At 35.9% G+C, this 27,592-nt stretch overlaps 2 protein-coding genes across 8 annotated transcripts; one reads left to right on the top strand and one right to left on the bottom strand.

The window, feature by feature from the left end:
• Window positions 1–226: 226 nt before the first annotated feature.
• On the bottom strand, window positions 227–12,996 carry CEP44 (centrosomal protein 44). Of its 6 annotated transcripts, none has more exons than XM_041479967.1 (11): window positions 12,865–12,996; window positions 11,207–11,314; window positions 10,470–10,617; window positions 9,400–9,546; window positions 8,400–8,507; window positions 6,832–6,975; window positions 6,260–6,469; window positions 3,503–3,572; window positions 1,509–1,636; window positions 1,220–1,257; window positions 227–427 (listed from the first exon to the last, which is right to left on the bottom strand). In XM_041479967.1, exons 2-11 carry the CDS (start codon window positions 11,293–11,295, stop codon window positions 319–321), a joined length of 1,191 nt encoding a protein of 396 aa, XP_041335901.1. In that variant the 5' UTR covers window positions 11,296–11,314; window positions 12,865–12,996; the 3' UTR covers window positions 227–318. The 6 variants fall into 6 exon arrangements, with proteins under 6 accessions (XP_041335901.1, XP_041335902.1, XP_041335900.1 ...); XM_041479968.1 differs by having other exon boundaries at window positions 11,207–11,311; window positions 12,865–12,980; XM_041479966.1 differs by having other exon boundaries at window positions 11,207–11,348; window positions 12,865–12,910.
• On the top strand, window positions 12,982–27,592 carry FBXO8 (F-box protein 8). 2 transcript variants are annotated; one of them, XM_041479972.1, is made up of 6 exons: window positions 12,982–13,218; window positions 15,001–15,340; window positions 17,518–17,644; window positions 24,445–24,563; window positions 26,026–26,222; window positions 26,953–27,592. In XM_041479972.1, exons 2-6 carry the CDS (start codon window positions 15,012–15,014, stop codon window positions 27,138–27,140), a joined length of 960 nt encoding a protein of 319 aa, XP_041335906.1. In that variant the 5' UTR covers window positions 12,982–13,218; window positions 15,001–15,011; the 3' UTR covers window positions 27,141–27,592. The 2 variants fall into 2 exon arrangements, with proteins under 2 accessions (XP_041335906.1, XP_041335905.1); XM_041479971.1 differs by having other exon boundaries at window positions 13,042–13,218; window positions 15,004–15,340.

The raw sequence follows: 27,592 nt of genomic DNA, 5'->3' as shown, positions 1-27,592 counted from the left end.
TATGCAAGCTCCAGCTGGAATGTTTCCAACAGGATGTAAACCACAGTCCTCAAGCCCACACTTTAAAAAACATATTACTTAGCACACTGCTAACAAATGTCAACACAAGAATACACTGCTGTAATGACTTCAATTTACAAAAGTGCAAGGAGGGGGGAAGAAGCTATTTGAACAGTCTTGAAAACCAAAAATTGTGATCGTGGGGAGGGAAATCAATACACAGATGCATGAGTAAAATATTTATTCAAGGCAATAAAAGCACTGGTGATCATTACAAATCCAATATATTAAGAATTGAACGCTGTATAAACATACAGATTATTTCGGGTATCCGTAGGTCTGCAGAGACCAGGTCTGAAGACCTGTGCTTCCAGGTATTCCCAGAGGTGGGCTTGGTGTTTTGAACAATTTGAAGGTTTCTTCAATTCTAAAAATAAATTTTGTTTACATACACTTAATAAAATAGGGTACAAAATAATTGACTAGATTTTAACTCCCTAATTATTCAAAATACTAATAAGCAGCCTGACCCCATACGTTTTCTCTCATCCCTCCCTTTTCCTCTGCAATTGTTTTCTATTTTAAATGCCTACCATATATCAATAAACCTCAAGCAGACAAAAAAAGAAGTAACCCACACAATAAAATTAAAATCACAGAAAAGGCTAGAGCTTTTTATAGGCCACACACTTAGAGAAATCTCTTGCTAGAGAAACACAGTAAAGCAACACATTTCTCTTCAAGTATAATAAAAATATAGCAAAAAATGTTATTCTAGATCTCAGAATTAATATCAAATACATCTTAATATAGTTATTATAATGCTTAGGCTGAAATTAGTTTTACTTTTCCTTAAATAATAAAAAAACAGTTAAGATAACAGGTATTTTTCAGGAAGAAAAATTGCAAGCACCAGGGAATTTCAATCAGGAAATAAATAATATTCCTATTTTTATCAACCAAATTCTAAACACTCTTTAATCTCTAGTTAACACTCTTAAGAGTGCTTTCTATTGCTTTTTAAAAACCAAAACAGTGACTCATCCCACAAATACAAAATTGTAAGTGGATTTATTATCCAGTAGAGCCATAAGGAAATGCCACACCTGATGCAGAGACCTTTGAGGTTTGGAACACATATGTACATTCTCTGTGTGCCTTAGTCCAGTACAACTCCCTCCTGGGAAATAAATTCCTGTTGCCCTTTCCTATTACTTACATTTTACTTATCTTTTCCATTCTTTGTCTTATTGTCTCCTACAATTTAAAAGCAACATAGTTAGTGAACTCTTCAAAGCTTACATTCTTCAGATGAACTTTCAATTTCAATTCAGAGAAAATGTGACTTTAGCACTGTTTACATATGAGAAGTATTTTTAAGAAACAGATCTAGACGTAGTTTTGCATAGTTTCCTTGTTTTTCTATCAGTATATACAACTAAAACCAATGCTTACTTGTTCTCTTGACCTCAAAGGAAATCAACCGAGCATTCACCAGCTTTACTTACCTTTGAAATGTCTGTCAGATCATGAGAATTAATGGTCATGTCTTTGGGAGACTGGTCTGTGGGTAACAGTGAACTGCATCCAGACGACTGAAGATGACTTTCTGGCATCTCCTCATTCCTCTCTGTATCTATAGAGAAATGCTCAGTTTTATGTCACCTTTGCCTTTTTGCTCTCTTTTGCAAGGTCAGCTATCAAATAACTTGATTTACAGTAGGCAATACCAGAAGAGAATGCATTGTTTAGAGAAGGGAAAGAAAAAGCTACTATGAGAGTCCAAAATAGGCTTCTCATTTTTTTTAAAACAAGTGCAATATGACACTATGTATAATATATTTAATATACAAAAAGCAAATTCCAAAGATGACTACGAAGATTATTTGCTCCTAATTAGAGTAAAACCAAAACTTATGAAGATCTGATTACAGTGCCAAGCATTTAATAGTAATTTCATACAGTTTACATTATTTTTATTGTGAACAGCCATGTTCACATCAAACATGTCTTCAATTTGTGCTAAGTAAGCTGTCTTCTAAATAGCAGAATTTTTGTCTTTTTTTTTTTTTTTTTTTCATTTGGAAGGCTGTGATCTCCTTTGCAATTTTAGATTATTATTGTCAGGGAAGAGAACTTAGTATCTTGAAAAAACACATGTTGCCATACCCATTTTTTAGTAAAGTCACCATCTATATATCATACCTTTGGACCAAACGTAGCTACATTATTTTGTATCTAAAATTCATATTAAACCATTTTAAAATACCTAAAATTAAAAATTTTTTATTTGGTACAGCTGTGATTTCTGAAGAGTGCTACAACCACAAAGAGCCTGAAGGGATTCCAAGTACTATACTCTCACATAAAAGAGTCCTCATACCTTTTTTCTGAATTTTAGGAAAGCAGAAATAACAAATTCAGAATTGGGGAGTCTGAAAATTCTCTTTCAAAAACCATCTGCCTGTTTACTTATTGCGAAGTCCTCAAGTATCAGTAACACACCACTAAACTTATCACAGGAAGTAAATATGTTGCAAGCTTTCTGAGTCCTGTAAAATGAAGGTCCTTTTTCTGAGACTCCACGATAAAAACAAGCTTTGATATAACCAAGAACTGCCTTCCTAATTTCCATGGAAACTGGATTACTGTGTCTCCTTTTTAATTACAATTCAAAAGCCCAACACTGGACAAAAAAGCCTAATATGTGAGAATGGAAAATAGAATATCCTCCTTACCACTGGTGGTAGGAATAACAGCTGCCACAAGGGAAACAGGCCAAATCAAGGAAGAGAACAGAGGGAGCTAATAGAGCTAAGGGCTAAAGAGCTACCATTGAGGAAGACAGAAGAATTACTCATGGCCTGAGCAGTGCTTTTAACTTCTTTCCCACTCAAATTTGCTTAATTTACTTCTTGTAGATTATCAAAATTAAGCAGAAGTTGGAAATGGAAGAAAAAGATTTTGACTTTTGCTTCAAAACAAGAAAATTTATCAAAAATGCCAGTTGGACAGCTGCTAACTGCTTCAGAGATGAAATACAGAAAACATTCAGCAGTGAGTTCAAAACCAACAAAGATTATGAATCATGATTTGTCTGAGCCCCATTAAAAAAGAAAACAGCAACCTAAAAGATATTAGTGGCAGCAAAAATAACTCCATTTGTGCTTGAGAACAGTGCATTTTTAAAACATGATAACTGCTTTGAAGTCCAGATGACAGTATTGTTATTCATAGCTTTAGTAACAGAACCTTAATTAAAGTTGCATCTTTGATATTTTTAGTAGCTATTTTAAACTATTATTTACTATGCTATAGTAACTAAATCATCTAAAGAATAAGTTAGAAACATGAAATTATGAGGAGGTTAACTTCTAATCTGCAGTATGGTTTTAAATTCAGAGGTGATTAAATTGCAGTTACCTACTTAAACTATTTTAGTCAAGGTCAATAAGAAGTTTTTAGCATATTTACATTAAAAAGGAAAATCATTAATACTCACCAAAAGAAACTGGAATGCTACTAGAAGTTCTTTTTTGATTTATATTGCTGAAGTCTTTAGGTAAGTCTCTCTGAAATACAAGTTTACTGCATTTTAGGCATACACCCTGTTTAAATCACCTTCTGAATGAACAAAAGTATATGTAAGTACTAGGTATGTATGTATTTGCTTGCTACACCATCCAGATATGCTGGCACTGCACCAACATCTTCACAGGACTAAAAAAATTCAACATTTCCATAAATGCACTTTGTCAAAAAACTAGTCTATTTAATGGCTTTTTTTTTAAATATCAATATTGCTGTTCATGAAGAGGTTGAAACCAGGCCAAAATACAGTCCATACAACTCATTTATGAGTAGAATGGACAATCAGAATGTTCTTAGCCTTTACTAATCATTTCATCTCAACGCTGGTTGCCATTAGCTTAAAGTAAGTGTGCCTTCTTCTACTGCTGGTTGATATTCAAAAATACAGTCCTCAGTCCTAGAAAAATAGCCTATAGACTAACTGAAATTCATTGCACCTAAGTGCTTAGAACCCAGAAGACTATTTTAAGCTTGTTTCCCAGGCTCCTAAATGAGAGAGGGCTCTTTAAAGAAACATTCTCAGTTTAACTTGATCTAACTTTAAAAAGGTTGTTCATAAACAAGGAAACAATAGTTTTTTGTAAAAAATGCAACACTCAAACAACATCTAGACTTTTTTTACCAATGAGTTATCATTATGATTTGACATCGCAGCCTTTCAAATATGTCACTTTATATACTGGAGTAACTGCATCAGCTAACAGAGGAATACTACAACCAAATAAATCAATGAAGGAGAAATAGTAGGTATTGTATGGGAAAATGCTGGAAAAAAAAAAAACTGTATTAATCTCTATCTCTAAAAAATACAAAAATAGAATCTGCACAGACTATGTCTGTTCAATTCCTTTCATTGAAATGGATTTGGTAGCTTTCACACTTTCCCAGAGCTTAAATGCACAGCTGCTGCTACTCTGGCAACAGCAAAAGACAGATCTTAGTGTTCCTGCTATGTTGGCTAGATGCCAAAAATTCCCTGTAAAGTGCAAGAGTAAGAGAGCAGTAATTCTGAACTGTTTCTGTATGTGTGAAGCACGACTTGGATGCAATTTCATTAAACAAAAAAGCAGCAATTCTGTGGCCCAAAGGATTATTTCTTAGCAGTTTTCAAATGTCTATTGCAAAACAGTTAGCTTTGAAGACTATGTATACATATAGATACAGTCTTATATATTTGTATATACAATGCCACACAGAAACTATAACTGAACTTGTTTCTGCAGGTGAATTCTTTCAGTAACATACAGTACAGAAATATAATTATCTCTGGAAATTTCTGAGTACTTTTTGAGAGTATTTTCCAAATATTGTTCCAACCATACGAACAATTGCAATAAACATGTTAGTGAAGCAGTAATAAACCAAATTTTAAAAACCAAAAGAACTAGTCTAGTCTGAAACATAAGCTATGAGCTTTCCCATGTACTACAGTAATTTCTTGAAAAGAATACATTTGAAACAGGAGAAAAACCGTCTGTGGCTGTTCACCTGAAGGCCTCTTGAGACTGCTGCCAGAAAAAAACCATTATCATTGGTGGTATTATTTGGACACATGTCTACTGATCCATAAGAATCTGATTTCAGATGGCAAAATCACAGGAGCTACTACTGACCTAAAACTTTTTTTTTAAGTGATTGAGAATATCTATCCTTATTAATTGAGCTACAGCTTTTAGAAATAACCTAGTGATCAGTCTGAACACCTGTCTATTCCAAGATTTGCATAACCACCACAGTTGCAAGGCACAAAGTAAAACATGTAAGTACTAGCAAACATACAAGTATTAGAAACATTTTTAAATTTGTGGGGTCAGCAAAATGTACAGGGCTCCTGGTTGTGAATAAATTCAACAGTTTTACAACTGCAAAGAAAAATGCAACATCCATCAACTATTTTCCACAAGGATTTTCAACTTCTGGAAAGCATCTGACAGTATCCGAAGGATACACAAGATGCATGAGAGAATAAAATTTCTGGATCACATGACTAACTTCAAAGTGATGCTATGGTTCACTGCAACTCAAAATATTTACATGTGTACATATATCAAAGTACATTATGTGCACACAAGGAACTTTCAACACCATGAAAAATAACCCAATCTTAATGCAACAAGAGGCTTTATTTGCTATGCCAAATGTAGCCACATCACAACTGTAGTGCTTTCACACATTCAAAAATGCAATGAACATCACTGACAAAAAACAAGAAGTGGGGGAAGAGAGTGGGAATAGGAGAAAAAACCCCATTGATTAGACTAGAAATTTCAAGGGCCCATAAATTACACATAGGACTAAAATAAGAAATAACTCTTTGATTAACCCTGTATTTTCCACCGTGCATGCCATCTATTTTTGTCACTGTCTGTTGTAGAGAATGAAGACTCCATGTTCAAAAACGTTCTTCTATAACTTTAGTAGCAAATAAAATGACACTGAATGATTACTAATGAGAACAGATGGAGAGCTTTGGTTCATAGAGGCTCCGAGAATAGAATTTAACAGTTAAGAAAAAAACCTCATCAACTTCATAAACAGCACTTGCATTCAGATTGTACCTTTAAAACCAGTGAAAAAAACACATCAGGAGGCAGGGAGGGCAGAAACAGACCAACAAGATTGTGTTTGCATAATTTTTGTTATAGAATTAAACAAGAAGTTAACACACCTTTCTGGATTGTAACAACAGTTCTGTTTCAAGAAGCAAAACTCGATTCAGTAAGTTATTCCAGTCCTTCTCATCTATGATCACCTTTCCTTGCAGCTTCTCTTCTAAAATTTGTAGCTTATCTTCCATCCAATCTAGCTTATGAAGCTTTTCCTGGAAATCCGCAAGCTGATTCTTTAAAAACTCAATTTGTGAATTTTCTTCTATGTCCTGAAAATACCGATAAGAACATATCTCTAATTTCAAAACAGAAACAATTCATTGTTTGATCAAACGAATTAAGTGCAATCTTCAAGTTCAGTAAACACATCCTGCTACATTAGAAAATTATTTTTCTTCCAGAATTACCAAAATATGCCTACTCAGGAAACACAGCTTCTAAAATAAGCTGTTGACAGAACTGTGTCTTGAAAGAGACAGTACAATTTAACTGACTTTTCCTTTTTCCAACTTTTTCAATACATTTATTAAATATCAGCTGCATGCTCTTGAAGCATACATATAATGTAAAAATTTTTATCCTTTTAGACAAATCCTGTAATAAAAAGACATCTTAAAATAGAAGTTCTTACTTGTTCACATTTAACTTCCACAATATCATAATCTGGGCACAATTCTTCCTCAGTCTCATCCTGTGCTGGAAGGGGTAGGGGACAAAGATTACCACTAACTTCATTTCCTGAGTGCCGTTCGACTAGAGGCTTCTTCTGAGTGTGCTAAAAAACAAACAAACAAACAAACAAACTGCTGGTGTTATTCATAACAAGAATATTTCAATTCATTAGCCAAGTAATAACACATAAGATCTATTATTTCAATATTTATTTAAATCTAACCATCTTATCCCAACTGGTTACAAAATACAGAAAGGAATAGCAGGCAGTTTAATTTTAAAAAATCACACAGACTTGAAGGAACTGTAAAACAAATATGCATGCACTTTACCATACATACTGTGTACCTTGTTTCCTTTCCATAAAAAGCAATGAAGACATGAATGTCCTCCCTTAATTTAAAGGTTGTTAGATTTCTAAGTGTGGACTGGAAAATACGTTATTACCTACAGCAAAATTCACATGTATAGACAGTTTCTACATCAAAACCATTACTAAAACATTAAGAACAAAAAAGGCTTAACTAGGAAAATGAGAATTCTTCCTTTTTCTTGATAATTGTCAGCAAAATAGCCCTATGAGAAATTCATTAGTTTCCCTTAGAGAAAACAAAGAGAAATTTTGCAATTCCTTCTAGGTGGATTAAATCTTATCATACTATCACAAAATGAAACACTTAATGAGTAACAATGCACAATTACTGGTTCTGTGCAGCATCTTAACATGTACAGATTCCTCAATGTTTTAGTTAAGCTGAAACTCTCCTCTGCTAAGGAATTCTTAAAATACACTTATCTATCCCATTCAGTGCTACTATTAAACAACTAGAAAAGATAGAGAAGCCATTCCAAATACTTTCTTCACAAAGTTTTCCTTGATAAAAGCAATATTTTCCTTACAAGTAGAAACCACCAACTATTAACAGGCAGTCATAGTCCTAAAAGTTTTCAACAATTTTATTCCGCACCCTTTTAGCAGATAATATCAGGAAAGCTGCCTCCTTCACACATCAAGAGTGGCATAACGTATAGACATTTTTACTTAATGCATAATCATTTTACCTTTGTAAAACCAAAGCCAAAAGGAACGCTACATTATGAAAACTTGCTGAACAGATCCAGATAAAACACCAGTGTTTTCAAAGCTGTGTTGAAAACACGTGCTAGGCCAAGCACACTTCACTCTTCAAACACCATACAGCTTCTTTGTCCCCTTGTATCTTTTTTCATCGCTCTCCCTTACACTTGATTTAATTCACATATAGCACTAACAACGGCACTAGGTCATTACCAGCAAGACTTTGAGATCAACTACTCAGTTAGAGAGAGGCAACATCCTCCGTATTTCAGCTATTATTTCAGCCAACCACACTTTAGGGAAAAACAAACAAACAAACACCAGTTCACCTCAAAACTGGTTTGATTAAGTATTAAAACCTAAATGAAAGTAAAAAATTTCAGCAAGAGCTTGACTAACTACCAACAAGATTAACCTTTAGACATAAAACATAAAAATTATTTTCATACCTGTTTGGAATTCAGAGCACTGCGACTTGGATCAGCAAGACCTTTACCACAATTTGACCACACTTCAATTTTAAAAGGTTTGATTTTTTTTCTCGTTTGGGATTTAACCTCCAAAGTGAACAGAAGAAAATAAACAGGAAAATTTTCAGGATTCCACATCCCACTTTCTAACACCATCACTGACTGACAGGAATATTTCACGGCGCCCCCACACAAACACATTTAAACCTCTGTAGTACAATAACATCTAAAAAAATTAAATAAGACCCCTATTTATAAAGAATACAGATCCAGAAGTAAATGCCATACTTTTACACTCATTAACACCTATGCTAGGTTGCATCAATAGATGGTTATAAATAGAGAAGACAACTTGCACTAGAGTTGAAAGTAAAACAAATTTCAAAAATGTAGTTATGTCTTCAAAAGTGACAAATTAAGTATGCAAAAGTCCTGAAGACTTGTTAAAACCTCAAAGGAAACAAAATCCTGTAAAATATAAAGACTGGAAATTCCTTTCATTAAAACAGAGACCGATACACTACATACACTGATAAAAAATAATGCCATTACAACTATCGTTAATGAAAATAATCAGATTTGAGAAACAAATACAAGTGTCATTTTTGAATTGTTACAGAAATTCAACATGTGAGATTATTTTGTTTTGCCTTTAAATTTATCTGATAAGTTTATTAATTCATATGTTCACTGCATCAAGAAGTATAAAAGAAAATATATCACTTACTGTAAAAACAACAATTAGATTTTTCTTCATTCTAATTTTTTTTCTACTACTACATTCTAATTTTTTTTATACTGAAGTATTGGCAGCTTCATGAAAGCATTCAAGCATCTTACAATGGAACTTCATACTAAGTTTCCATTATTTGGTCCCTGAGCAATGCTGCATCTTCAAATAGAAGCTGAAGACCAGTTTATCTGCAGCACCAAACATGTCAAAAGAAATTTATAGAAAAGATAACCACTTGATCAGTACCTTACTAGAGTTACTCAACTCCTTATGTTTCTTCACCACACTGTTGATAATGTCACAAACAATTTGCATTTTTCTTTCTGCAAAGCCAACCTGAAGAAACTGCTCTTTTGTTAAAATTGGTTTATACTGAAATTGATCCCGAAGAAACTGCAACAAAATAAGAGTTTACTTCACTTTCAAAATCACCTCACAATTTGCTGTAGAAATGGCATGCCCATATTCTTATTTTACTACAGTCCTGTCTTTCATTCTTCACTTGAGAAGTTAAACATTCTCTCGTATATATAGCTGTTTCTTTTAACTAGGCCTTAAACATATCTCCTCTATCATTCACATCACTCTTGTAAACTTCAACTCACAGTCTTTAGATTCAAGAAATAACTGACTACAGAATTTAATACTAAAAAACCTTAAAACTAAGAGGTTTTAAAGTGAATTTAAAATAAAAAGTCACATTAATCTCAACAAGTACATCAGAGGGCTATATAAGGCTCCCAAAGAAGCCTGTAAAGCAGTCTCTCAGATAGAAAACTAGTCTGAATAAGACACTATTTCTTAATTCATCATTCCACCTTTCATAAAGACATGTTTTTGTATATTTTAAGGATAGTTCAAAATTATTTTCAATCAGTTAAGATATGATTCCGATTTATAAAAGGTTAATATTCAACTTTATGTATTAAAATGGTATAGTGTTTCAAAATAGCTGTATTTCTAAACTGTGCTTACAATTTTTTGAGTTCCTTGTGATTTTTTTTGGTGGTTAAGATTTTTGCCAAGGTCACTTCTATAAATCTTATTGTCCAATAAACATTTCTGTGTTCTTCAAAACTAACATCTAACAATATTACTGTTTCTGCAAATGTCTCAAAACTGAGATTTGCCTACCCCCACCTATCCTTATTTTCATTAAAATCTTAAAAACTTGCACACAGTGTCTTACTACTCACCTTAAATCCTAACAGAACTAAAATTCATGTTCATTACCAAAAACTTTAGGTTTCTAGTAAAGCTCATAGTAAATGTTTAATTTCTGTGAAGTTTCTTTAGCAAAGAACATGAAGAGATACCTTATAAACAGCTTCGATAAAACGCAAGTCGCTCTTGGCTGTCAGTTCCACATCACACTTTACCAAAAGCTCTGCTATGCAAGTCGAAAAAGATGTAAAACAATAGCTGATGATAGGTAAAAATGCAGCTGGATCACCCTTTACTAACCTATAAAGAAACAAAAGTATTTTACACCGCAGAAGGTAACAAAAGCTTTTCATTACATGAATTCCAACATTTAACTAGAAAGGAATAAATACACAGCATGTTCTGTCTAAGTATCCTTCATTAAGGCTTGTTTGTCCAGGCGTCTCTCACTCAGCCATCTTTGCTGTTATCTGTAAAATGCTCAAAAAAAAGTTTTTGTGATCTAAATACAATTTAAACATTGCCAAGTCTAAAGCCCACCAGCATTTCCAGCTCAACATTAAGACCATTGTTTTTTTGTTTCTAATCTTTATAGGATGAAATTTCCTGAAGGAAGTTTTGCAAGCACTTCTGAAGAAATCCAAAAAGTGAGAGTAACCAAAACAAAGAGAAGAACAGCAGAAGAGGAGCAAGACAGCCCAGGACTGTTCTCAGGATTGCTCAGAAGAGCAAAACTGCGTACTTTTATATTCCAGTTCACACAGACCACACCCCAACTTCCCAGTTATGTTCTGCTTATCACTGGGTGCAATGCTAATACTTATGCATATCTTGTTTACACATCTTGCTGTCACCATGTATTGGCATAAGTTTTCACACTGCTACTTACACTGTATAATCCACATCTCTTGGATAATTTAACAAGCGAAGTCCTTGTTCAATTTTTCTTAAACTTCCATTTAGGTCTCCTGTTGCCATTATTCCAAATGCTAGTCTTCTTTCAGATTATGAAATAAACGCAAAAAGTGCATCAGTTCAAAAAAAGTATGTACACAAAAATTACAAAATGCAATAATCACTTAAATTCAACTTTCTGCTAGAACCTGGGAGATAATTACCTGTCACTATCTTCACTAAATTTCTTTTCTTGCTACAAAACAAGTATTTTGAAGCCTACCAATGCAAGGAGTGAAGAGGCACAGTCACACAGCTTTTAAACTGTGGTCTCAAGAAACAGTTAAAGCTTCCATTTACAGGAGGCTGAGTTTGTTGAGGGTGTTTTTCTTCTTGTGCTTCTATGGTGTTTAATCAGCAATCTTCAAGATTAGGCTCTTCCCATGTGTTCTGCCCTTGTTAAAAGGATTTTCTTCCTACTTAAACATCAGGTTCCTTTATTTTAATCATTAGGTCCTGGATTATTAATTGCACTAAACAGAAGTACACAATACTTACTTTTCAAAGCTTGGGAGAATTTAACCAATTATTTGAAAATTGAGGCAGCTATGCTTCCTGCATTATGTACAATGTGATCCATTCTACAGTTTTGCAATTTTAAATAGTTATTAAGACAAACCTCAAAGAATCTGACATAAAACTGAAGATCTAATCTGCAATGCAAATTGCAGATTAGACACTCTGACAGGATTTTGTCTAATCATATATAGGCTGTTTCCCTAAAGTATCAAAAATCCTTTCTTTTTACACCAGACCTCTGGATGTAAAAACTGGTAACTACTATCACTAGAAAACAGCCTAAGAGATCATAAAAGTAACAGTCAATTTGGTAGCAAATCTTGGGAAGGTGAACCCAGTAAAATGGGATACATAGCTTTTGTCTGTAGAAATCCATAGCAGAAGTTACAGTGGTAGCTATCAAGAATAAAATCGAGTATAACAAAGTTTAATTAATTAAAGAGACAATAATATGGAACTTTGAGGAAGTAGCTCAAAGAACAGCTCTCAAAACTGTGCATGCCATTCAAAGGATCAATGTAAAAACCTAAACAAAAATACCAAAACAAACAGAAACTAAAAAAAACTACCCCATGCAAGTTACCAAGTATGTCAACACTGTAAACGCTGTCTTTGAAATGCCCAACAACCAGACTTTTTATTTCTTCCAACTGAATCTAGACTCTCCTGTCGCACAGGGCGGGGAGCTGGGGGAAATCGCACCATTACGCCGAGCTGCACAGAAGTCACCGACAAATACGGCACCTCGGCGCCGTGCCAGCCGCGGCACCCTTGGCGCAGAGGCCACCTGCACACCAGCGAAGGGCACAAGGGACTGCGCGTCCTCGGCTGGTTGCCCTGGGCACCAGCGGCAAAAACGCGTGTCCCAGCCAGGACACGGCAAGGCGGGCTGCGGCAAGCTCGCCAGAGTGGGACCGGGGCCAGCTCCCCACCCGCCTTTCCTCGCCCCTACAACAGCCGGAGTCCGGGCCCTCCCCAGAGCTCGCCGTCTCCGCGGAGCGGGAGAGTCCCGGGCTAGGAGCCGGCCCGCACGGCGGGGACAGAGCCCGGCCCGAGAGCGATGCTGACGCTCACCCGCGCGGCGGGAGCACCGCTTTCCCTGGCAGCGCGGCGGCCCCGCGGCCGCTCCCGCTCCCGGAGGCGGCGGGCGCAGACCGAATCTGCCGCCGCCGAACCCGACGGACACTTCCGCTCCCCGCGCGTCCCTCCCCGCGGACGTCACTTCCAGCAACAACAGCAGACGTCAGAGCTGCCCGGGCAGGAGTCGGGGCGGCGGCGGCGGGCTCGGCCTCCCTGCCGAGGCTCCTTCCCTGGGCCTGTCCGCCTGTCCCCGCCGCCGGGCCCGCGCAGTCCCCCCCGCCCGGCGCGGCCCTCGCACGCAGGCGGGCCGGGCTCGTCGCGGCGGCGGTTGGAGCGGAGCTGGCACAGGTAGGGCCCGCGGGTGCCCCTCCGCGGCGCGGACGGACGGGCGGCGCGGCCAATCGGCAGCCGGGGCTCCGGGGGCGGCCCAGTGGGGCCGGGGGGCGGCACCCGCCGGGCCGCGATCGCCGGTGCCCCGAGAGCGGGGCGGCCGTGCCCGGGCCGGGTCCCGGTGCCGCTCTGCGCGGGCAGGAGCGGCTCGGGGGCGGCACGGCTGCGGAGCTTCTCGGGACGCGGTGCGGCCTTGGGCGGCTTCGGGCCTCGGCTCCCGGGGGCGGCTCTGGGCCTGCGGGACGGGCTGTGCCTCCACCCGCCAGCTTGGTTCCCGGAATCGGGATTGAAGGGTTTTCACGTTACCGGGCCGGGGGGACCAGCCGGCCTCGGTTGCAATGCAGCTGCTAGGGACGAAGCTTCAGCTTCGATGGGCTTGCGTCGAACGTTTTCCTGTTGGGATAATCGTGGCTGCAAATCAGCAGCTGTAGGGCTCAGTTACTGTAAAGTGGAGAGTGTTTATATCTAGAATGCATGTTGGTCTTTATTGAATAAAGTAGAATCCAGGACTAATGCAGCATTAATCTAGATTACTTTTAGCATCCTATCATGCTTGTCAGCACTGCAAAAGAATTTATTATGCAGTAGCAAAGTAACATGAGGAAGACACAATTAGAATTTAAATCAGAGTTTGATAGATAGCAGACAGAGCTAGAGAAGATCAGCAATTTATAAATATATAACAAGCTCGATGTTATTTTTGCTGTGGTAGCTGCTCCAGCCAAGCTATCAAGAGGTTTAAATTACTAGATAAGATTACATTATTAGAAGTTTGAAAACATGCTTTTGAACCGTGTACTAAATCTGAAGATTGAAAATACAGGTTCAAAATAATTTTAAAATATAGTCTTTGACGCCATTACTTAAAAGGCTTCATAACAATGGGTTTACTCATCTTTTATTATGAAAGCATTCATCCTGGATTATTACAAAGCTGAAAGTAATTACGTGATTGGGAAAATTATATGTGTTCTAGCAAATGGCATATAAGCTGCTGAATAGCTACACAAATAGCAGAGCTTGTGGATTTTTGGCAGCTGGTTCTAGGCTGTTTTAAATTCTGTCTCATTTTGTTTCTTCTGTGAAATTTCTTCAGTTTGTCCTTAAAATAGAAAATATTTTTAATTTATTTTTTTTTACATTACAAAAAGGCTTTTTACACTATTTCTGCAGCGATATTCTCTGTATAAGTATGTGTGTGTCTTATTATCAAGGCTTTATGTTACACCACTAGGTAAGAAAGCTTGAAAAGATATTATTCTCTTGTTTCTGAGCACTCAGAATTCTTACTGCATTATCACTGAAGTCATTCAACTTTGTTTCAGTGTCAGTGACTGTGTTATCTAATCACTGACTCTAAAGAGTCCTTCATTGATTCTCAATAAGGTCTTTTTATGAAATTTTGAAGGAAGTCTGAAGGTTCCAAATGTTCTGAAGACTAAGGTTTCTTAACCTTCCATGTGATATAGATAATATTTGGTAGTCTTTGAAGAAGCTTATTGTTAGCTTTGTAGCTCTTCAATCGTGGAAACTTTTGAAAAAAATCTAGGTTTTTTTAATGGGTTTTGTTTTCAGTATTTTTCAGTTCCCCTATGAAGACTGATTACTTGGTCAACATAACTTTGCCAGAACTCACTTTCTACCTATTCAGATCAGTCGTAAAATTTTACTTACATGCTGAGTCTGTCTTACAAATGTTTACGAATAGCTGTCAATGTCTAATTTGGATTTTATGTCCAGCAGGCTCGCAGATGGGTCAGGGACTCTGGAGAATTGCTAGAAACCAGCAACTGCAGCAGCAAGGATACAGTGGACAAGGCTATCTTACCAGAGAGCATGGTAGGAGGATACCTGCTAACAATGTTTCCAATACAAGCCATCGCAAACAAGCTCAAGGAGGCATTGACATCTACCACCTGCTGAAGACAAGAAAATCTAAAGAACAAGAAGGTTTCATTAACCTGGAAATGTTGCCACCAGAGCTCAGTTTTACCATTTTGTCATACCTGAATGCAACTGATCTCTGTCTAGCATCATGTGTCTGGCAGGATCTTGCTAATGATGAGCTTCTCTGGCAAGGGTAAGCCCGAAAAAAGAAGTATCACCTGGGCATAGTAAAAAGTATTAGATTTTAAATTTGCCTCAGTAAGTGCTTTTTGTCTTCCTAACCTAGCAAAGGTTTCCCGAGTTAAATGAGATTTATATAGAGGAAACATATATCGTTTAAAAATGTGTTATTCTGGATTTCTAATTAGTATGGGGTATTACTGGAGATTACTGCATACACAAGCATGCTTGGCACAAGTATACATGTGTATTATTAAACACCTGGTGTTTGAGATAGCACGGGGTAAAAACAGGGACCTGTCTTCACTTTTGTATTAGCTCAAAGCACATCTCAGGTGTTTGTATCATTACTTCTCTGAACTTGGAACTGTTGTCTAGCTTAAGCAAGCAAACCTATTCAGCCAAACTTCCAAAGGTGGAGAAGTGAGAACTCATCTACTACACTTGAAGCAAATTAGGTGTACCTTTTTTGGAAGATGGTCATGGAGGGAGGAAAGAAAAGGTTGTTTTTTCTCAAGTGAAATTTCTTCAGCCTAACACTTGAAACACATTTATATATAACATATGCAGAATTTGTATGTCTAGGAAATAAATAAAGGAACATTTTTAAGATAAAATAGTGTAATATCAAACTGTAATTAACATATTCTTTGGTATTTTATGTTTTACAGCACTAGGAAACATTTATGAAATCATATTTATCTTTAGAGTAGGTGGTCAGCAAAACTTTTAACTTTTTTCACAATATTTTCTGCTCCCTTAACAGACAGTATTACTACTGTAGCAGTTGGGTTGCTGTTCAGGTTGTGTATTTACCTTTCATTATGCTGTACATCTGCTCCTCCCCTCATCTGTTTCCTTGCCCAGCTGCATTTCAATTCAGCAGCTTCCCTTCCTATCATGCTTTTGAACCTAGCAAAAGGATAATGCAGCATAACTTCTTAGTCACAATTGTTCTGCTGTTGGGGACTGTTCTATTGACAGGAAACAGGAATTCTAGTGAAGGATACCAGTAAGCCACTAAGTTTACCAATATGCATTGTACTGTGCTCAGTTCTTGGTATCAAACTCAGCCTAAATAAAAATAAATTCCCTAGGCCAAAGCTTGAAGATAGTAGAGCTTCTTAATTACATGGAGTATATATTCTTAACATGTGGGGTGGAAATACATATTTTCCTTGAAGTTCGTTCTGGGAAACCGTTCAACCATTTTTTGTGCAATCTTACCAAATAATACATTCATACCTCATTTCTTTTGGTACTGAAAATGGGTCCTGATTTAGCAATAAATAAAAATCTCAATTTGCATAATCTCTGTAAGAATCTTCACAATTCCACACGTATGAGGGTGTGTTTAAGCTTTGGCAAGTACTGTGGTTGCAGTTCCAAACTCAGTCCAAATAACACCTAGGTTCCAGAATTGAAAACAGAATCTTTGCCATGTCTCCAGTGACTACCTGCTGTGTCCTAAACATTATTCCTAGTTAGTTACAGGGCAGGTGTGTTGAAGCAGAACTACTTACTGTTCAGTAAGGAATCTAGAGTGTGTAGAAAGGCGGTTGCAGATGGTATCATCAAAGAAACTGAGATGAGGGACAGAAACTGATGAAACTTGTGGAGTCAGGGTGGAATAAAAAGGAAAGAAGCTTAAAAGTTATAGAAGATAGAGAGGGATGGGACTGGATCTAGTCGTTAGGACTGGCCAATTAGGACAAGAGGAAGAGGAGTTGGGTGAAGAAGGACAGACGGGGAAAGTGCTGAATTAATGGCATAATTGTGCAGATACTGCACAATTGTGTCCAATTCACTGCACAACTGGGGCACAGGAAGAAAAGAAACACAATGTTTTAATCTGTCATAGTACCCCAGGAGAACTACTTGTTGCTGTTCTCCAGGTTCTAGGAGTGCCAGAGGTCTCTGCTGTGTGGTTGTCATGATGCCACCTACTGGGATATGTTTTGGTGTTGCACTCAAAATACACCAAAACCTGTATGAGACGAAAACATAAATCATATAATTGAAGATTTCAGAAAAACATGGCAAAAAGACTTAATAACTGTTACAGCAACCTACTTCTAACTTTTCCTATAGCTCAAGTATTAGCTTTGCAGTGTTGATTACATTTTGCTTCTGTAAAATCCATGAAATTCGGAAAGGAATTTTTATAATAGATTAATTCTATTTTCATAGGTTGTGCAAATCCACTTGGGGTCACTGTTCTATATACAATAAGAATCCGCCTCTAGGATTTTCTTTTAGAAAATTGTATATGCAGCTAGATGAGGGCAGTCTCACCTTTAATGCCAACCCTGATGAGGTAAGTGAACTGTTGCTGACAATAATAACCAGTTACAATAATTGTGTTTGTTTTTTTAATAATTATAGCCATATAAAAACAAAGTTTTAATCGTTGTTTGTTTTACTGTAGGGATGGTTAATACTGGGCTACAGCAGTATTCTGGTCTCTTTTTTGAGTATTGTACTTGTGTACATCATTTACATGACTTGCCTGTTAAGTGCTCCGTACACTTCTGTGGATGCCAGAAATTCATTACCAGGTATTAACTTAGGAACAAGGCAGATATCCTAACTGAAGAGACAGTGGTGAATTGTAAGAGCATAGCAATGAGCTTACGTAAATAAAAATGTTGAAATGCAGAGTATGAGTTTGGTTCACTTTAGGCAAAGCAGGATGAGGTATAAAGTCTGATTACTTCTATTCCAATCACATTTTCTTCTGGAGGATTTTCACCTATTTCCACTGTCAAGGAGCAAATCTTGAAATATGAAAAAGATCTACTGCTGAACTATCCTGAAGATCAGGTTGATTTAATTTCTGTAGGTGTTTGTTGTGCATAATCTTTTCTTCTAGAGCAACATAAATTTGTCTTAAAAAAAAATCCCTTGTCAGACTGAAACGTTTCCATTTGTAAGTTCATGTAACTAACTGGAAAAGTCAGTTTCTGCTTTCAGTCTGTCACCTTTCAAAGAAGAAAACAGTTTGAGAGTAGACAGCTTTTGCCTAGGAGATAGACAGTTAATGCCCAAGTGGCAGAGAGAGCCTTTTGTATATGAAACAAGACTCCTGCTTCATGTTTCCTAGGAAGAGAGTGTACACAATACTGAACAAAATGCTGTTAACTTCCTGCATATAGTTGCACATATACATGGAAGTAGTGATTGAGTAAATCCCAAGTAGAAAACAGATTGAGATATGAAAAGAAACACTTCTAGAAGCAAATTTCACTTAGCTGAAATGATACAGAAAGTGTGAACTTGTGACCATAAGGAAAAATAAATAAAACAGTTCTATGAATCATTGCAATAATGTAATTTCGTTTAAGTTCTTGCTTCATCTCATATTCTGCTTGATTAAGAGACCATTAATTTTATCAGTCACAAATAGACTATTTTGTAATTTTTCTGGTAGAACTCTGCCTTGATCTCTGTTACACAGCATTGAGACATCAGCACCTGGCCACTTGAGTGATATTGTTTTCTGCAGAATTTTATTGTTTTCTGCAGAATTTTCACAAATTTGGTAATAAATGTGAAAGTTTTCAAACTAGATGCAATATTTAGGTAACTTACATGTTTTCAGTGATATATCAAGTATATTACTAGCAGCATTGTCTGTCCAAATTTTTCTTTGTATTTCAATTTTTTAACACAATTTTTCACTCAACTATATCAGTTTATAATGTATATTTCAACCTTATTTATAATAATCTTGGTATGTTTAAAGCATTTGGAACCTTCAGAAAAGGCATGTAATAGAAGATTCATTATTTTTAAAGGCAATTAAGATGTGCAAATTAGAGCTAACTTATGGCATACCTAAAATAGGTATTAACTTTATTCTGTTACTTTTGCTTCTTCATTATGGTTACATTTTACAATAGAAGTACAAACACTCTGCTTCAATGAGAGATGAGAGCCTCAGGGTATCTCCTAAGGGCTCTGTTCCTCTCTCCCTGTGGAGCACCGTAGCCTGGTAGGAGTCACTCAGGGCCTGAGTTTCAGGAGAATTCACAAATACCATTGCTTTTACTGTTTACAACTGTGATATTGGCAGAATTATTATTATAAGGACACTGTGACTGGAACGTATGATATGACATTCCACTATTACAAATTGTGTCTCCGAATTTCCTGCCAAACTCTGCTTTACATTTGATAACAGACCTGATCAAAGTACTATAAAAATAGGAATACTTACAGCCACAGGAGCAAGATTCTCCAAAGGACACCGCCCATGTCATGAAAATGGGTAACCAGGCTCCACAGCAACAGCTCCAGTGCTAGCGGTGGCTCACGGGGTAGGGAAGAGCATCTGCACACTTTGTGGTAGGATTCTCTGGTTAGCCATTGTTGTGTGCATGGTGTTGTGATATCTGCTGTAATTTAACGTGTTGATTGTGTGCATGAGCTTGCATAATTCATAGCAGGTGCTCACATTCTGCTAAAAGGATGTGCCTAAACACATAACATGTAATCTGAAAAAAAAAAACCTCCAGTGCATGTTTGGGATGGGCTTTTTTGTTTTTTTTGGTTTTGTTGGTTTGGTTTGGTTTTTGGGGTTTTTTTATTGGTTGGTTGGTTTTGTTGTTTTTTTTTCATATGGCACCGCCATTGTAGACAAGATTTTGGAACCTAGTTTTTTTTGTTTCTTTGGCAAGAGGGGATAGTTTAGCGTTAGTATTAGCACATGAATATAAATATGTTGTTTAATCTGCCTACCTGGTTTCTGCTGTATTTTATTTTAAAGAGTGTATGTGAAATGTTTCTCATGCAGTGCTCATTTCATCTTGTGTGCTTATGACTCAGAATTTGTAAGCAACCAGAAGTTAATTCCCATTGTTTTGTATCCAGTTTCTAACTCCCTACAAAATATTTTGTCAAGTTTATTACATGGATCAATGCTATGTAGCTAAAATTGAAACTAAAGGTACGAACAAGAATCTTCTAGTCAGGAAAGAAGATCTATTTTTTTTTCATCCTTAATGATGAAAGGATGGTTCTTAGTGGTTCTAACTGATCTATTTAATAGCATTATTTTTATGGACCTTCTGGAATCTGTACTGTACCAAAACTGTCTGTCATTAGTGAGGTCAGTATTTCCTTTGCATAGCATAATAATAAAGTACAGTAAGACAGTGCTTATACTAAACCTGTCTTTACACTATTCCAGTTGTCTCATTCTGCAAGCTGCCCTTACTTTTTGACAGGGAGGCCAGGTTTTTCTAACCTTTTCCTGGTTATAAATTGTTAGCTGCTTGTGTAAAGCTACCTTACCTGACTTTTAATTATAGATAGTCTGTGGATGATGGATTGTTTACTGTGCTGTATTTCTAAGCAAAGTTTTTTGAAACTTACCCTGTTTCACAGTGATCTACTAAGCAAGCCAGTTTTGAGATGCATTGATTTATTGGTCTGAGGAATAGTATAACTATGTGTATGTTGTAGAGGAAAGAAATTCTTTTGTGTGATTTATCAAAAAAGTTGGAAAGGAGTATTGAGCTGAAACCTTTTGATATTTCTATGTTAAAATCAGAGTGGTTTAATCTTGTAAATTATTAGTTATGGATTCTGTGTAACATGAAAAATATTTCTGCATTCTATTTGCAATTACTGCTATGCTGTTTGAATCACTGAGACTGTATTTTAAAGACATACAGTGAAAGAGACACTGGTTGAAATGTATGTTACATATTGTGTCCACATTTGTTTCCAAATGACTTGATTCCTAACTTAGTAAAACAGTCTTAAAAATTTGTATTATACAATAGTTCATCAATACTCTGCATTGTTCCAGAAGATACACCATTAGATTTTTAAGATAGTGTACTTCCCTAGAAAAATGAGAACAATAATACCATATGTATCTAATTATTATTTACTAATAATGTCAGTGTTACCTAGAATCACCAACAGAACCCTACTATACTAGATACTGATTGCAAAATTTCTGTCATTCCAAAATTTCTGGCCATTAACTTAGAGTATGTCTTTGTTTTGTATGCATATCTAAACAGAGGTGTCAAAGGCAACTACAAAAGTTTTAATGTTGACTGCTGTACTGAAGTGCTCTGAGAGTACTCTTAGCGAAGGAGATAGTCAATGCAGAAATGGAATCAACACTGAAAATGAAAAGTTTTCCATTTTAGAGATCCTATATGGATGTAAACAAATCCAAAGACACTTGGAAACAGGTAGAAAACAAGCAAGGAGCGTCAGTGCTGTAATAGAATAGGCTGGCAAAACAAGCATTGTGTGCGAGACAAAATAAACAACTGTGAAAAATAACATACTGAGATACAACAAATGGCTTTTGTTGTTACTGTTAGTCTATATTTAAAGTTGTCGTTTGCATGTGTAATTTAAATCAACACTTCCATACGTTAATATTTTCTGCAGAGCTGTCTGAAATTCAGAAATAACATGCTTGCCACAGAGGCAAGGTTTAAGGCATCCTTCCTAATTCTCAAATGCTAAGAATATTACAGTCCTCTGAATTAGAATTTTAAAAATACTGTATGTGCTCATTCTGCAATGTTTCCCAAGTGTTAAAAAGGTCTCTTCAGAGCTGATAGATCATGGCACAGAATAGCCTACCTGACTGCAGTCAAATGTTTCCTAAGAGACTCACCAGCTGACTGATAAGTAATCTTAGCATAGGTTTTAATAGTGTGTAGGGCTACCTACTTCAGCTAGTATATATGCCACAAGCGACCATTTTAGCTACCAGAAGTGATTTATTTGAAACAAGGTTCTGAGAGGTTTTCAAGGTAGTATTTACGGTGTTACGAAAAACAGATTCAATGACATGCTGTAAATCTTGTAAAAAAATTTCATTTGTTGTGAGACAAAATTTAACAACTTAAGAGAAATCAGGCTTCTGCTGTTGCAAAGTATTTTTGATAGCTTAGGATTAAATGAAAAGCAACTAAAAACCATGGCATGTGGTGAACTGTATTTTATTTATACCCTATTTACTTGTGAAGGAGCTGAGGAAAATGCATTCACAGGGGAAGATATTGTCAAGCGTTATGCGTGGTAGGGGAGAAAGGAATTAGAGATAGAGAATAATGTGAAGTCTTTGTAGCCTGTCAGATGGAGATCCTGCACTGAGCTGCAAGTTAGTGCAGGAGAAAGAAACTGCAGCATTTACTGTCACAGAGAAACAAACCCACTGTCTTAAAGAAGGTGTTATTTTCATCCTGCCTCTTCTATGTCATGTTAGGTATTTTCTGGATGTGTTGCAGAAGTGTTTGGTAATTGAAGCAGGAGTGCTATTCAAGACTTCCCCACCAGGCTTCAGTTTGTATTACCTTAAGCTAATACTTCTTACTGAAGCAAACGCATAAATCTCGTTAACTCAGGATATATGTAAAGGAGATACTTTGCTGCTCATCTTACATAAATTGCCAAAATCCTTGTTGTTGTCTCCCATTTTTAATTTCTTATTTAGCTGTGACTCAAGAAAGTACTTAACATGTGGTCCATGACAAATATGATCCAATTTGGACTGAAATGCAAGATGGTAGAGCCATACACATTACACTGTCATCCTAAATATAGATTTTTCTTAAAATTGGGGCATAACACTGCTAGATTTTTTGGTTTATCTATCTAAAAAACTTTATGTTTTTATTTATTTGTATAAACCATTATTTTAACAAAATAAATGTATCTTGATCAACTGCTGTTTTCTATAAATATATAGGCAAAAACTATGGATTGGTAAAAACAGCTAGTTAATACTACACGTGTTTCTTGGCTTTTAATTTGTGTTCTTAAATGTATATTCTAACTATTTAGCTGCTTGATGCAACTAAGACTTTGCTTTACTAAGATACTTCACAAAATGTTCCAAACCTGCACTCAGTCCTTTATTTCTTTTTCACACAAAATTCAAGAGCACTGGGAAGTTTAGTTTATACACTGAATGACAGGTTTCCCCTACATCTTTGTGGCTGTAAGGTAAAACTGAAAGGGCAGACTTAGAAAATATTGTGACATTTGATATCAGAAGATTTAGGAAAAAAATATGTCAGAAGTATTTTAAAGGTGATTTAGGTTGTGGCCTTGGTACATTATTCTATGCAGAAATAAACTGTCTACTCATTTTGCATTTCATCCTTATGCTATAGTCAATCTGTTGTACTTAAGTATTGCAACACTTCTTGGTAAGAAAAGCTGAGAACTGCTCCCAGGCCCTGCCAGACTGAATCAGAAGAGCTTTGTTAGTTATTCTCAGGTTTAGATTTTTGCTGTTGAAAAGTGCGAACATTTTTTAAATCCGTTAGTTTGGTTTGATTTCTGAGATTGTAAGGAAAATAGTTTTATGCTTTGGGATATTTCAATGACCAGAGAGAGTCCAGAATATCACTGAAATACTTTAAATTTGCCATGTTTATTCTGTAAGAAATGTGTGTTTGGTAAAAGTGTAAAATTCTGGAAATCATGACTATAAATTATATACAATTCTGTATTTTTAAACTATCTTTATGTTAGGCATAGTGTTTTTATTTATGTGTATGCATATTTATATATGTTGATACTTACCTATGCTTTGAAATCAGCGTGCTTGTGTTTATTTGCATTATTACACATTTAAACAAATGCATTAATGCATCTATTTGAATGTGATACATTGTATACATGTGAGAACATTACTGTTTTAATGAAAGATTTTGAAGACAAAACACATTATGGCTAAGATTTTCTTATTTGCAAAAGTTATGAAATTACCAGTTGTGGTCCCTGCAACATTTTAAATACCATTACAATAGTATGAAAAGCAAAATACTGATACACACTGTAAAGAACTTAATAAAGAACCATCATGCTCATTATGGGGTTCATAATTTAAAATTTTCTACTATGACTGTGTGTAAAATCTCAACCATAACACTAAATTGTCTCTTGGCATTTGATTTATAATTTTAGAGCATATTCTGCATGTTGAAATGTGATTTAGAGGAGGAGGAGTCATTCTGAAAAACGAACCAGTTAATTCGTAGGATTACATTCCTACATTGTGAAGTAAAATACTTGTTCCTAAATGCATTATGAAGATTAAACATATTTTTATGTACATGTATTTTATCTCAGGGAGTCAACTACTTTATGTCCAAAGGCATCCTAGATGATTCACCGAAAGAAATAGCTAAGTTTATCTTTTGCACAAGAACACTGAATTGGAAGAAGCTGAGAATCTACCTTGATGAAAGGTAATTAAAATTTCTCTTAAGACATTTTCTATTCATCTTCATTGTTCTGTCCCATTTGTCAATATTTTGAATGTAGAGATGCCACTTCAATGATGTAAAAAGGCAAAAAAATGCAACTAGGTAGTGATTCTTTTAAATCTGAACAGTGACTCCATTTAAGTATTTATGTGACTGTAGCACTTAATAAGAATCCTCAAAAATACCACCTATAAATGATAAATCTCACATCCTCACAAAATCTTATAAGGATATTTTGCTGGATTTTTTGACTTGACGGTTTGTTTTCCCTTTCTTGTGGGTCTTATTTAGAAAAAGTAATTACCACTTTACTAAAGGATGATAGCTTTTTAACTAATGTTGAATCATCTCATCATTACTTGGTTGTCTGATATTTCTTGATTGGAAGTTGTACACACCTTCTGACAGGGAAGGGAGCAGCCTGTTGGAGACATCAGGAGCTGCAGAAGGGAACTCTGTCCCTGCTGTAGCGTGCTGTTCTGTCTCCACAGTGCTTTCTCATGCCATCAGGTTGGGGCAGGGCAGTATCATGAAGGAGAGCAATAACTGCACCTGAATAGGAAAAACAGAGGGCCAACAGCACTTCAACAGGAATCTTCTCCTGCTTCTCTCATCCTTCTCAGACTGTACTACTAAAGGAATAAAAGGAGTCTGTAATGTTATCACCACTGGCAGTCCTGTGCAGTAAAACTTCAGATTTATAAATCTCTTAGACAATAATAAAAATGCAAAACCATTTAATGGGTGAGATTGCATGTTAAGGTTAGCGACTCCTACTGCCATTTATCTTCCCTTCATAAACAGAGTGTGATCAGACACTAAAAATAAAAACTACTTTTTTAAATGTTGAAACTCACAAGCAAGGTAAAAATCAGGTTAAACATAGGAAAATATTCTTAGGTTCACTTCAAATTTGCTTCCAAATTTTTTTCTACTTTCTTTTGCACATCTGGTAATACAGGTATGGTCTGAATTTTTTATATGTGTTTGTGTTTAGTGCAGAATGCTTGAGAACATCACATTCTGATGGACTTCCATGAGCAAATTTTGCCTAGCTGAAGACTGGTTTTTTAACAAGACAATCCTGTAACAGCTTCTACTTAGCCATCAGAATGTGTGACACACATCAATTTATTCCCTTTACTGTCTTTTTTAATGGTTTTGTCACAGATTAAAGGAATCAAAGCCTCTGTGTAGACTTTGAATTGAATACACATACAAACTTTGAGTTCTGATTCGTGTATGCTTTTATAGTATTTGGCTACAAACAGGAAAAGAACGTGTGTATATTATCTTTGTGCTGTTAGTGATAATTTTGCCGTCTGGCAAAAACAAAAGCTCATACTATTTTAAAGCTTTAATTTTTATTTTTAACATCTACACATTTTCATATTGAAACAGATAAAAGAAACTTTTCTAATGATAGGGTTTTTTTTTCTGCCAGGAGAGATGTTTTGGATGACCTTGTGACGCTGCACAACTTCAGAAATCAATTCTTGCCAAATGCACTGAGAGAGTTCTTCAGACACATTCATGCTCCTGAGGAGCGTGGGGAGTACCTTGAAACTCTCATAACAAAGTTCTCTCACAGATTCTGTGCTTGTAATCCTGATTTGATGAGAGAGCTTGGCCTTAGCCCTGGTAAGCAAAAATGAGCAGTGGATCAGTCTTTATACTTCTGGATGATGCTACTGTTTCTGATAGCTTTGAAATGAGCACCTAAATGTGTATATCTAAAAGTACAAAATGGTTCAGTTGAAAAAAAAAAACCCAAAAAAACGTACAGATTCTTTTTTTTAGCTGATTAGTTTGGTTTATTTCCGTGGTATCTTTCCTTCATTTTTGTATGTACTTTGAGCTTTTTTTCTTTTCTTAAGTTACTCTTGCAGAGTCTTACACTGCAAGACTTGCCTTGTGGATAGTCTCACAGAAAGAAAGGGGATATTGGACGACATTCAAGTTAACAAGCATTTCTAATTGGTTGGAGGAGGCAGTTTTCAGCAGTGGAACTGCTTACATATTTAAAAGAAAAGCTTTTGCAGGATGTTGGTTTTAGTTTATACAAACTTCAAGAATCTGTTTAAATGAAAATATATAAAGCCCTTAGTGGCTTTTGGATTATGTAGAAATATTAAGAGATTTGTAAATTCTCATTTGGCAGTGTGCTGACATTATTACTTTGAAAGTTGCTGTATTAAATTTTATTTCTATGGATATCCTTATGAGTAGTTGTATGTATATGTGTATGTATATATATATAAAATTATGAGCCTAGATGATAAAGACCATAAGATTCCTAGACAGGGAATAATACTTTTAATGATCACAGTTACTTTTTTAAACTTTTTTTTATTTATTCTCTCTTGTCTAGATGCAGTTTATGTACTGTGTTACTCTTTGATTCTACTTTCAATTGATCTAACAAGCCCTCACGTGAAGAACAAAATGTCAAAGAGGGAATTCATCCGAAATACCCGACGAGCTGCACAGAATATTAGTGAAGATTTTGTAGGGCATCTTTATGACAACATCTACCTTATTGGCCATGTGGCTGCCTAAAAGCACAATTTGCTAGCACTTAAAATTTGTAATTTTAAAAAACTACATCAATTCAAGATATTAATTATTTTGTAGAGATGGGGGTTATTTTAGTGCTGGTCATTCTAACCTCTGTATGCAATCAAAGTTTGTGTGTGTAAGTGTGTGTATGTGTAAACTACCTTTTCTATCTATTTACTGTGGGAACAGAAGGATTTTTTTCATAAATTTTTTTTTAGTTTTGCACAAAAAAATGCCATTAGTCTGACACAGCCATTTATGAATGTTAAACTGACATTACAGTCTAAGCTGAAAAAGTGGTGAATTTGTGCATTAGATCTGCTTGAAACTTTAATAAGTTCATTCTTTTTAGAATACCATGTAATGTGTATATATTTAACTAAAGAGATTTATAATCATAATTATTTTATTGTAAAGTATTTTAACTAAAATTTCTCCTTTTATCTCTTAAA

This window comes from Pyrgilauda ruficollis, unplaced genomic scaffold (assembly GCF_017590135.1).
Source record: "Pyrgilauda ruficollis isolate IOZ18807 unplaced genomic scaffold, ASM1759013v1 scaffold5, whole genome shotgun sequence".
NCBI lineage: Eukaryota > Metazoa > Chordata > Aves > Passeriformes > Passeridae > Pyrgilauda > Pyrgilauda ruficollis.
Note: the sequence above shows the minus strand (reverse complement) of the source record. Positions and strands in the feature narration are given on the sequence as shown.

What these genes read in the sequence shown, in the direction of transcription:
- CEP44 (XM_041479967.1), bottom strand. Translation starts at nt 11,295, where the DNA reads ATGGCAACAGGAGACCTAAATGGAAGTTTAAGAAAAATTGAACAAGGA. An exon ending in GTGCTCTGAATTCCAAACAG is followed by an intron (nt 6,976 to 8,399) that starts GTATGAAAATAA and finishes TTTGTTTTTTAG; the next exon opens with CACACTCAGAAGAAGCCTCT. An exon ending in TAGCATTCCAGTTTCTTTTG is followed by an intron (nt 1,637 to 3,502) that starts GTGAGTATTAAT and finishes ATTTCTCTATAG; the next exon opens with ATACAGAGAGGAATGAGGAG.
- FBXO8 (XM_041479972.1), top strand. Translation starts at nt 15,012, where the DNA reads ATGGGTCAGGGACTCTGGAGAATTGCTAGAAACCAGCAACTGCAGCAG. An exon ending in TTAATGCCAACCCTGATGAG is followed by an intron (nt 17,645 to 24,444) that starts GTAAGTGAACTG and finishes ATTTTATCTCAG; the next exon opens with GGAGTCAACTACTTTATGTC. An exon ending in AGAATCTACCTTGATGAAAG is followed by an intron (nt 24,564 to 26,025) that starts GTAATTAAAATT and finishes TTTTTCTGCCAG; the next exon opens with GAGAGATGTTTTGGATGACC.